Here is a 12,275-nt window from a genome sequence, read left to right as displayed (position 1 = left end):
TCGTTTGTTTTCTAGAGAACGGAGACAACAAAGGTTTCAAACCTCTTTGACCTTTATCATATGCTAGTGAAGGATTCAATTATGCATTAAAACGTATTTTCATTATTTTTGAATTTCTCAAATCTTTGTTTAACACCCCTACGAAATATTGAATTTTTCTGTAAATGCTCTATATACTGAAGCCTATGATCTTTAGTGTTGTTTTTAAAATTTCTAAACACATTATAAATTTGTATCAATGTATATCAACACTCTTTCATGGTACCTTGGCATCGTTTAATTTTTTCAATTATTTAGTAAAACACATAATACTCCCAAAATTGGTGGACTAACCGCTATAAATCGTTATTCTCTAGAGAAACGGAGACAGCAAAGGTTCCAAAACTCTTTGGCCTTATTATATGCTAGTGAAGGATGAAATTATGCATTAAAACAGTATTTTCAATTTTTGAATTTTTCTCAAAATCTGTTGGTTAACAACCCCTACGAAAATACTGAATTTTTTGTAAACGCTCTAGATACTGAAGCCTATGATCTTTAGTTTGTTTTAAAATTTCTAAACACATCTATGTTTTGTATTATCTATATCAAACTCTCTTTCATTCACGGTACATGGGCATCGTTTTCAAATTTTTGTCAATTATTTTGTAAAAGTTCATAATACTCCCTAAATTGGTGGACTAACCACTATAAATCGTTATTTTCTAGAGAAACAGAGGCAACAAAGGTTCCAAACCTCTTTGACATTTATCATATGCTAGTTAATGATGCATTATGCATTAAAACATTATTTTCATATTTTTGAATTTTTCTCAAAATCTGTGGATAACTCTCTACGAAAATATTGAATTTTTTCTGTATAAGTTCTCTGAAAATATTGAATTTTTCTGTATAAGTTCTATACTGAAGCATATGATCTTTAATGTTGTTTTAAATTTCTAAACACATTCTACATTTGTATTAATCTATATCAAACTCTCTTTCATGGTACATGAACATCGTTTTTTCTTTTTGTCAATTAATTTAGTAAAATTTCATAATACTCCCTAAATTGGTGGACTAACCGCTATAAAATCGTTTTTCTAGAGAAACGGAGATAACAAAGGTTCCAAACCTCTTTGACCTTTATAGTATGCCAGTGAATGATGGATTATGCATTAAAAGTATTTTCATATTTTTGAATATTTCTCAAATCTATGGTTAACCCCATACGAAAATATTGAATTTTTCTGTAAACGCTCTATATACTGAAGCCTATATATTTAGTGTTGTTTTAAAATTTCTAAACACATTATACATTTGTATTAATGTATATCAAACTCTCTTTCATGGTACATGGGCATCGTTTTAATTTTTTCTCAATTAATTTAGTAAAACATCATAATACTCCCTAAATTGGTGGACTAACCACTATAAAATCGTTATTCTCTAGAGAAACGGAGACAACAAAGGTTCCGAACCTCTTTGACCTTTATCATATGCTAGTGAAGCATGCAATTATGCATAAAAATTATTTCATATTTTTGAATTTTTCTCAAAATCTGTGGGTTAACCCCCTACGAAAATACTGAATTTTTCTGTAAACGCTCTTTATACTGAAGCCTATGATATTTAGTGTTGTTTTAAAATTACTAAACACATTATACATTTGTATTAATGTAAATCAAACTCTCTTTCATGGTACATGGGCATCGTTTTAATTTTTGTCAATTAATTTAATAAAACTTCATAAACTCCCTAAATTGGTGGACTAACCACTATAAAATCGTTATTTTCTAGAGAAACGGAGACAACAAAGGTTCCAAACCTCTTTGGCCTTTATCATATGCTAGTGAAGGATGCAATTATGCATTAAAATAGTATTTTTATATTTTTGAATTTTTCTCAAAATCTGTCGGTTAACCCCCTACGAAAATATTGAATTTTTCTGTAAACGCTCTATATACTGAAGCCTATGATCTTTAGTGTTGTTTTAAAATTTCTAAACATATTCTACGTTTGTATTAATGTATATAAAACTCTCTTTTTTGGTACATGGGCATCGTTTTAATTTTTTGTCAATTAATTTAGTAAAATATCATAATACTCCCTAAATTGGTGGACTAACCACTATAAAATCGTTATTTTTTAGAGAAACGGAGACAACAAAGTTCCAAACCTCTTTGACCTTTATCATATGCTATTGAAAGATGCAATTATGCATTAAAACAGTATTTTCATATTTTTTAATTTTTCTCAAAATCTGTGGGTTTAACCCCTACGAAAATATTGAATTTTTCTGTAAACGCTCTATCTACTAAGCCTTTGATCTTTAGTGTTGTTTTAAAATTTCTAAACACATTCTACGTTTGTGTTAATGTATATCAAACTCTCTTTCATGGTACATGAGCATCGTTTTAATTTTTTGTCAATTAATTTAGTAAAACTTCATAATACTTCCTAAATTGGTGGACTACCACTATAAAATCGTTATTTTCTAGAGAAACGGAGACAACAGAGGTTCCAAACCTCTTTAATCTTCATCATATGTTAGTGAAGGATGCAACTATGCATTAAAACATTACTTTCATATTTTTGAATTTTTCTCAAAATCTGTGGGTTAACAACCCCTACGAAAATATTGAATTTTTCTGTAAACGCTCTATATACTGAAGCCTATGATCTTTAGTGTTGTTTTAAAATTTCTAAACACATTATACATTTGTATTAATGTATATCACACTCTCTTTCATGGTACATGAGCATCGTTTTAATTTTTTCTCAATTAATTTAGTAAAACATCATAATACTCCCTGAATTGGTGGACTAACCACTATAAATTGCACACAACAAAATAACACATTAATGTCGAGATAGCAAACAATTATCATCACACAATTATGGTAACAGAACCAAAACAAGTACGGTTTGTTAGAGTGCCTTGTTTGGTTTTCATCAACGCCCGTCTGTTTTTTCCCTTACCTCTCTTCCCTGAGAACAAGTGTTCCAGCCTCAGAGTTGGTACAACTCTATCAGCTTCACCACGTCGTGCATTCTTGTCTCTCTTTTTGTGAGAGCTATTGCTAATCTTAAGAGCTGCTTTCTTATTAGATTACTCTTTTTTTCTGTTCTATAAGTGTTCACTATACAAACATATAATATCCACATCATTTTTCAATTATACATATCACATACATTGATGCAAGGAAAAATGATTTCAAACTCTTGAATAAAACAAATTTTTGAAACAAAATAGAATTAATCATCAAGGAAGAGCTTCTAACAATCGAGGGAGCTGAAACTCTGCTTATCACTCGTTTCTTTAACTTGATATTCTTCCTTGAGGACCTCTGACAAACCTCCCTAATTGCAGAAATTGATATCCGGTGCCTCCTCAACATCATCATCAGGCTTTGATTGAGGCCAATTCCATCAAGAGATTATTATCATTACCAAATTTTGAAGACATTTCTTTTATTTATATTTATTTGTAACGCAACGATTATATATGCACCTGAAGAAACTGAAGTAGCCGCCAAAGCAAGTAATCAATGATCATAACCATACAGAATACCTTCCCAGCCCACGCTCCACATGACAGGAACCTAACCAACCATCAAATCTTTATATTACCTTTTCACTGGTTGATGAGTTAGAACTAGTAAGCATATAATTGTACCGCGATAGACGTTCTAGAAGATTTCTGTTGGAACACTTCAAAGCACGGTCATACACAATCTCGGTTCTTTTGGCAACATCTTGCCAACTGTACAGCTTCTTCATCTGGTGGGTAGCAAACAAAATACTGTATATCAAAGGCTTGGAACAAGTCTCCTTTTCTCTCTTAATAAGTAGATTATGATATGTTAAATCTTATATTTAGAGGAAAACTCACTCGATTGTGCATCTCCTCCGGGTTAATACTTGGAAGTATTGATATCGCCTTTTCGATTGCTCGTACCATGTCATCCGGATCTGGCTCAGCAAGCACAACCATGTCATCCGGTAGTACCTACACAAATCATGAACAAAACTTTAAATCATATAAAATCCAAAGACAATGAGAGACCAGAGCAAGAATGTATGTATAGAGAATAAGGTACATGCCTCAGGGACACCTCCAACACGAGTGCTGACGGTTAATAACCCGCAACTAGCCGCCTCCAAGATAGCTATGCAGAAGGCTTCTGTTAAAGAACTGTCACAGGTTCAAAGAGATGAACATTTTCACAAATCCATGCGATTCATAAGAGTTGTAAGAATCAGTGCAATGCACACACCTGTTAAGGAAAATATGACCGGTGACCAGAACAGAGCGCACACGAGAATGAGGAACAGCACCAAGCATCTCGACTCTATCTTGCAGAGAATGCTTCTCCCTCATCTCCTCAAGTCTCACATGCTTCGGTCCATCCCCTCCAACTACAAAACGAACCTTTCACAAAACCAAAAAACATAAATACAGATACGAAAGAAGTCATAGCGGAATAATGATTGGTTTACTTGAACACTCACTCACATTGGGGTATAAACGGCACACTTCTGGAATGACCTCAACAAGCAAATCAGCACCTTTCCGATAAACCAATCTACTTATAACAACTATAGTGATAACATCATCACTACTTGGCCTGACATCAGCTGGCTTGAACATAGCAGTATCAACAGCATTCGGAATCATAAAAACCTTTCCCGGAGACAATCCAGATCTCAGAACAGTGTTCTCCTTACTAGTGTGCGAAACACAAATGGCCTGGTCTATATCAGCTAGAGTAAACTGCAAGACCTTGTTCATGTGAATACTCCCAACATCAGCAAACCCGTAAAGGGAGTGATCAGTGAATACAACTCTGTATCCCATTGTTCTGGCGTGCATCAAGGCTTCGTGACAGAGGGTGGAGAAGGCTTGGTGGCCGTGAACAACGGTGATTCTCTCGCGCTTGAGGATGGTTCTCACGATGGGAAGCGTTCCGTAGACGGTGGGGAATGTGTTCTGCATAGCGAAAGGTCTCCACGGGACGTAGTAGACTTTGAGTCCGCCCGTCATGTATCGGACTCCCGTGCGGTTCCCGTAAGCATGCGTCATCACCACAACCTGCAATCAAGCCCACAAATTGATTTCACGGGGGGAAGAAAGTTTCGATTTTGATCGGAGACTGACCTTGTGACCGAGGTTTAACAGGCATTGGGAGAGATAGTAGATGTGATTCTCAACGCCACCGAAGTTTGGGAAGAAGAAATCGGAGACCATTAGAACCCTAAGCTTTGGTTCCGCCATTGATTCCGAAGCTCTCAAGTTTCTGATTCGTAAACAAATCCACTGAGAAATGATGATTCCAGAACGAAAGTGTTTTGTCAAGCTGGGCTTGCTATAAGTGGGCTTTTATTGGGCTTTGTGAAGATCCGAAACTCCTATAATATTGTGATTTTATTTTGAGGTACACATTTTATTTAAAATGTGGTTTTCGATATAATTTTACTAAATATTATCAAAATATATTGAAATGTTACTAAAAAATAGAAGAATTTTTATTTTGAATATAAAATTAACAATATAATATTTTATTTGTACTTATATAAAATGTATGTATAGATAGATCATTAATTTGTGATTTTATTAGGACCAAATATTTACATTAAACTTTCTGAAAAATTATTATTTTATTATTTTATTTTATTTATATTTTGAACTGGTTCAGTTCGAGACCGAAATTTTTTATTATTCCCTCTGTTTCATATTAGTTGTCGTCTTAGAGTTAAAACTTTGTTTCATTTTAAGTGTCGTTTTATGTTTTCAATGCAAAATTTATTAATAATATTCTCCTGTTTATTTTCTATTGGTTGAAATATGGTTAGATATATGGGTAATGATGTTTTTATTTTGAAAATATGCAAAGTTAAATATTTTCTTAATATGTGTGCATAGACCTAAAATGACAACTAAAGTGAAACGGAGAGTAATTTATAGTGTTTATTAATTTATCGAGTATTAATTTATAGAGTCTCTGTTGTACATTCAAACACGCAAAATCAAATTCGAATTTGTTTATTTAACAACGTACAGTATAAACATCACTAAAATAATAAATTGGTTTCTTCTGATATCCAAAAAAATAAAGTAGTGAATTTTTGGAGGCATAGTTAAAAAATATGAAGCAAGAATCTGCCACAAGACCTATGAATAATTGGTTTACTATATATGAAATGTGTCGTTGGTTATGCAGACCCAACCTGTTTTGACCAAACCTTAACTGGTTCAGGCTAGATAGTCCACTAACCAGCATTTGCGTCGTTAAAAACACCGTGCAATATTTGACAATTAGTGCAAGGTTTTGGCTGTTTTGCCTAAATTATAAGCGATCAAAACAGATCAATAATTACTTATTATTTTAATTAAATGCTGATATATTATTATCCTGTTACAGAACAGTTTAACATTTGCATTCATGAAAGTTGAAGAATATATGTATTACTATCTAGTTCTTTTTTAAAAAAAACTGTGAAGTTAAACGATATTCTTCTTGGTTGATGTGCATTTAACTCGATATACATCTCATCACACATAGATTAAAGTATAGAATATTGATCAATTCATCGATCATGGCAAGGTGTACCCAAACAAGGAAGCATGATCCATTATGAAGGATGTTTTGCTTCCACTGCTAATCTCAGTTTTTTTCTTCTCACATCTAAGGTCTCAAATAGTAACAAAATCAGAAACATAACATTGGATTTTGGTAAATGAAACACACAAATTACTGCTGAAAACAAGTAACTATCATGAGAAATTTTACCTTTAAAAGTTGTATAGATCAGAAATAAAGGATTCATAATGAGATACATTTTTATTGTTAATTATCAACATGCCACTTGTATTATACAGAAAATGAAAAGAACAGATGAAGGGAAAAAATTAAAAGGATCAATTACCACCACACAGTCATAAATTAGAAATGATCAATATACTCTTCTTGGTCTTCTTCTTATTGTTTCCTTGACTTCTTGATCCTGCGGTCCAAATCCTCAAAGAACATCTCGATCTCCCGGCTCAGATCAATCGGTACACGGTTAACAACATTAACCGGTGTCACTTTTCTTTTTGGTCTGGGTTTTCTAGGAGCTGGTGGGCATAACGTATACTTCGCCGCTGGAATCTTGTGAGCGGAAGATGTTGGAGTCTTGCACCCATCTTCGTTGTTGACCGTTGGATCTTCGTGATCGGGGAGGATCAGTTGATCAGGTCGTGTCGGTAACCGGATCTTGTCTACGTCCTCTTCTTGGATCTCTTTGACGCAGCAAATATCTGCCATTAGTCGAACGAGAGAGAGAGAAAAGAGAAAAGCAAAGTTATGGAAAGAGAAGGAGAGATAACGTGCGTTGGATCCGAAACTTGAAAGCCAATATTTCAACTAACTAATGATCTGTCTCCTAATTGGCGGGATACAAAAGAAAATCTTAGTTTATTTGATTTTTCTTTTATATATTATATGCTCATTATTGTGTACATACATGTATACGCACACATATATAGAATTGACCATTTAACTAGCACAACTTAATTCTTAGAGCCTTTTCGATGTACAACATTGTTTAAGATAGAGTCTCATATATATAGCAAAAAAAAACATATTTAGCTTAATGTATGATTTTCAACTATAGTAATATAAAAAAAAAACTATTCTCCTTGCAAAGTTATGTTTATATATCTTTATTTCAATGCAATTATCAACAGACCTCTGATTGTCCTCGCGTTAAATGGTTTACATGTGTTTATTGGAAAAGGTGAATTACATAATTTTGCTATTATTAATTTACGTGTGGGAAACCTAATTCTACTTACGATTTTGAACTCTTAGTTTCATATACTGAAGTTTGTCAAAGCTCTAATATAAGCATGATCATGAATGTATTATATAAAGTTTCATATAGTTGTACTTAGTCTTAACATTCATACATCAATACTGCATTTGTTATAATAGTGTTTTTAATCCCTCTTTCTTTTACTTTGAGTTGAGCATTTGCATTCTGTAAAATTTAAGGATTTAATTTTCGAAGAAAACTAAACGGAAATGAATATATCGATCGGGAAGAAAACTAAAAGGTAAGAAATGTCTCCACAAACTTTGATGAATATCAGACGCACGAGCCTTTGCCTTGCATGGGACCTCGCGATACATTTTTAACTTCTGAGTATGTTTTAGTTTCTCATGTTTCATCAGATGATGTCTTATCATTTTTGGCCCATTGTGCGACAAAGAAAAGAAAATTGTGAAAAGAAAAATAGAAATAGTTTCTCTTGCTTACTTTATCGTGCACGCAAGCAACAAAGCACCAACTAATAATTGACTAAACTAATTAATTTACTGACATTGTTTTCCTTCTCCGTGAGCAAACACGAGAAAGTTAATTTTTAATTTTTTAAAAAAAATCGAAATATTTTGCTTACCCACAGGACATAAATGATATGTTTAAACTCTCAATGACTTTAGAAGATGTTATGTTTGACAGTTTGAGATTTGAAATATGAAAACGAATTAATGGTACAAATGATTCTTTTAGTGTAAAAGTAGAATGAAAGTCAATTCCAATTCTGCGCAGTAAAATATATATGTACTTTAAGATGGAGATATGGTGTTTTTCTTTGTATTTTAATGCATATCCTTTAGAATATTTCCTAGAATATTTCTCTAATCCTAAATGAAAATAATAATGCTTTCAAGCCAACTTAACATGTAAGAAAATCGAACTAATTTATGTTTCATGTTCTAACTTTAGTTTCTGTCCATCTATTGTTTTATAGTATCGTAAAGAAAGAGCATAATATATCGAATACGCAGCTGTTGATATGCCTTGAATCTGGATGTTATATTTAGGCGATGGATGTTACGTCACGTACATCATACCGATTCGGTTGCATCAAAAGCGTTACATCAAGTTATTATGGATGTTACATATGATCGTGGGCTTAGACCCATGAGTCTATAAAGTCTAGGGTTTTAGATACAGGATGGTACTATATATATCTTGTATTCGAAGTAACCTTAAACTTGCACTTTTTAAGCTCAATATCGCTTCCAATAATAAGATATCTCTTTGTCCGTGGTCGTAGGCCTAGGGGTGAACCACGTTAAATATCTATGTCGTAGTTACATCGCTTTTATTCTTCTGTTTCGGCATATGTTTTTTCTTACGACAGCAGCAATAGCCAATAGTTCGGGGTATGACTATGACTACTACTTACTAATCATAAGCCTAATCTTGAGATCTTTAAATTTAGATGCGATCTTTCATGTTCAGAGCTAGCCTATAACTGAAAACTATCTTTATAAATTAAAGGAGTTAAATTTATTCTTGATACGAGTGGAAACCTATAACTTGGATTCCTCAGCCGTAAAATGCGAACCACTAAATTTAGATTTGGTAAACTTACCATGCTTTTTTAATTAAACGATGTCTACCAGCAGGTCCTTCCAGATTAATAAGTTATGAATAATGACGTAGGCTATAATATCTATATCACGGAATTATGTATGGATTAAGTGATAAGGTTAAATGAATTAGAGAGGGATAATGAAAGATTGGTTGATAGCTATACATGTGGTGGTGATGCCTACGCACATGGTTGATCATCATGTCCTCCATCTTTCACGTTTTGTTATTTACTTTTTTCCTAACTCAATAAGATTTAAAGTATTAACTATTTAAGAGGTCAAAAACTTAACAGCAAAGTTCTCAACTTGAGTACAAACATAATCTAATACTCCCTCCGGATACGAATGTAAGATGTTCTATATTTTTATCTTGTATACAAATGTATGATGTTTTGAGATATAATTAATGCATTTATTTTTAAAATTTAAATATAAATTAAAAAGTAAAATTATGAGTGGTGAAACTTTATTGATATAATCAAAAAGTAACAACTAAAATATTGTATTTATTGTTTCTTAATATGTGTGTAAAACCTTAAACATCTTATATTTAAATCCAAAGGGAGTAATATGTTTTCCCATTGACCAATTTCAATAATCTGAAAAATAATCACAACTTCGTACAATAAAAATTCACAAACTATTATAAAGCAGTTCACCAACAAGTAAAAAAAAAGGACTTTTGTGCTAACATATCATTCAACAAAAATTTATGCATTATATTAAATTTAAGAATTTCAAAAAGTTTGATATTATTAACAAGTTCTATAATATTAGTTCCTATAAATGTGATATTGATTTGGAATAAATTAATAACCAGCTCCAGTATCAACAAAGATTCTTCAAGTAACATTACAAAAGGTTGTTTCTCTCTTTTTTTTATCGCAAAAGTGATGTACTTTTTACACATGGAGAGATATAAAATGAGATATTTTATGGTATATCACCAATGCTGCTTAGACAGATTTGAATCAAATCCACATGGAAATTTTGGACCATTTATTTTTCTTGGGTTTACCCACTCTATCTAATAAACTAGGATAAGACCCGCGCCTTGCGCGGAATTAAGTTATTATTTTTATTATATTTTGGAGAATGAAACAATAGTTTGGCTTCATTTGGATTAGGGGTGTTCAATCCAGATATCAGATTGGTTTCGGTTCGGTTCGGTTTTTTTCGGTATTTTGGTTAGTAAAATATAACTACTATTCTAAATCCATATTTACTTTGACTTTAATCTTTCACATACTTTTGAAAGATTTCAACTGGACAACTAAATTGATCAGCCAATCTTGTTGCTTTAAATCATTAGTATTTATATATATATTATTTAGTTTGAATATTTACTAATTAAAAATTCATATGCGTTATATTTTATGATCATTTGTAACTTATTATAACAAAAAAAAAATCTATTGATCACAAAATTTTCAGAGTGAGAATCTTCAAATTTCTAATAATATATAGACGTTTTGAAAAATTCAAATATAACATATAAGAAAAAATATAAATGTTTTTTATTATATATTTAATGTGATTTTTTAATATCTTTTAATAATATAAAATTTAAAAAAAGAACTAAGATACCAAAATTGTTATCAAATATTTATTATTCATAATAATTAATTTTCATATATACGTTAATCATATTAGGTAATTTCGTAGCTTCTAATTAAGGAAAGTGCAAAAACAAAATTTGGTAGATTATTTATCAATTCGAATATTCGATATTTAGTTTAATAAAAAATATAATGTAAGTTAAGATGGACCAACCTATTTTTTTAAGAATAGTATATTTTATATAGTCATTTATTAAATGAGAATTTATAATCATACAGTTCTATGATCATTCATATCGTTTTATAACTGAATATTTAAATCATCGATAACAAAATTTTCAATGTGAAATCTTTAATAAGTTTATAATTTATAAATGTTTTTGAAAATTCATTGAAAGTTTTAATATTAAAATATTTATGTAATCTTATGGTATATAGTTTAATCTATATATATATATATAAATGTTTTATTATTAAATGATATTTTTTACTCATATGGTTTTAAAATCATGTGTATCTTCTTATAATATTAAATAAAAGTTCATATTAATACAATTTTATGATCATTTGTAACTTATTATGACAAAAAAAAATAATCTATTGATCACAAAATTTTAAGAGTGGGGATCTTCAAATTTCTAATAATTTATAGACGTTTTGAAAAATTCAAAATATAACATATAAAAAAATATAAATGTTTAATATTTAATGTGATTTTTAATATCTTTTAATAATATAAATTTTTTTTATTATATATTTAATGTGATTTTTAATATCTTTTAATAATATAAAATTTTAAAACAGTACTAAGATACAAAAATTGTTATCAAATATTTATTATTCATAATAATTAATTTTCACATATATGTTAATCATATTAGGTAATTTCGTAGCTTTTATTTAAGGAAAGTGCAAAACATTTTTTGGTACATTATTTATCAATTCGATAGTTAGTTTAATAAAAAGTGTAATATAAGTTAAGATGGACCAACCTATTTTTCTAAGAATAGTATATTTTATATAGTTATTTATTAAATAAGAATTTATAATCATACGGTTCTATGATCATTCATATAATTTTATAACAAAATATTTAAGTGTAATATAAGTTAAGATGGACCAACCTATTTTTCTAAGAATAGTATATTTTATATAGTTATTTATTAAATAAGAATTTATAATCATACGGTTCTATGATCATTCATATAATTTTATAACAAAATATTTAAATCATCGATAACAAAATTTTCAATCTGAAATCTTTAATAAGTTTATAATTTATAAATCTTCTTGAAAATTCATTGAA

At 30.4% G+C, this 12,275-nt stretch overlaps 2 protein-coding genes across 2 annotated transcripts; both read right to left on the bottom strand.

The window, feature by feature from the left end:
* Positions 1-3,063: 3,063 nt before the first annotated feature.
* Positions 3,064-5,338, bottom strand: LOC125599919 (phosphatidylinositol N-acetylglucosaminyltransferase subunit A). The gene is made up of 8 exons (XM_048772946.1): positions 5,141-5,338; positions 4,499-5,074; positions 4,260-4,414; positions 4,087-4,177; positions 3,875-3,991; positions 3,659-3,762; positions 3,494-3,584; positions 3,064-3,390 (listed from the first exon to the last, which is right to left on the bottom strand). Exons 1-8 carry the CDS (start codon positions 5,255-5,257, stop codon positions 3,343-3,345), a joined length of 1,299 nt encoding a protein of 432 aa, XP_048628903.1. The 5' UTR covers positions 5,258-5,338; the 3' UTR covers positions 3,064-3,342.
* Positions 5,339-6,787: 1,449 nt separating this feature from the next.
* LOC125599918 (cyclin-dependent protein kinase inhibitor SMR3-like) lies at positions 6,788-7,379 on the bottom strand. The gene has a single exon (XM_048772945.1). It carries the CDS (start codon positions 7,287-7,289, stop codon positions 6,963-6,965), a length of 327 nt encoding a protein of 108 aa, XP_048628902.1. The 5' UTR covers positions 7,290-7,379; the 3' UTR covers positions 6,788-6,962.
* Between the last annotated feature and the right edge of the window lie 4,896 nt (positions 7,380-12,275).

The sequence above is a fragment of the Brassica napus genome, unplaced genomic scaffold, assembly GCF_020379485.1.
Source record: "Brassica napus cultivar Da-Ae unplaced genomic scaffold, Da-Ae ScsIHWf_2060;HRSCAF=2711, whole genome shotgun sequence".
Classification (NCBI taxonomy): domain Eukaryota; kingdom Viridiplantae; phylum Streptophyta; class Magnoliopsida; order Brassicales; family Brassicaceae; genus Brassica; species Brassica napus.
The sequence above is the reverse complement of the archived record's forward strand: the minus strand, read 5'-3'. Positions and strand labels throughout refer to the sequence as shown.

Excerpts from the sequence above, each read along its gene's own strand:
- LOC125599918 (XM_048772945.1), bottom strand. The coding sequence starts at position 7,289 with ATGGCAGATATTTGCTGCGTCAAAGAGATCCAAGAAGAGGACGTAGAC.
- LOC125599919 (XM_048772946.1), bottom strand. The coding sequence starts at position 5,257 with ATGGCGGAACCAAAGCTTAGGGTTCTAATGGTCTCCGATTTCTTCTTC. Across the intron at positions 5,075-5,140 it reads TGTTAAACCTCGGTCACAAG|GTTGTGGTGATGACGCATGC; the intron begins GTCAGTCTCCGA and ends GCTTGATTGCAG. Across the intron at positions 3,391-3,493 it reads GGCTACTTCAGTTTCTTCAG|CCTGATGATGATGTTGAGGA; the intron begins GTGCATATATAA and ends CCTCAATCAAAG.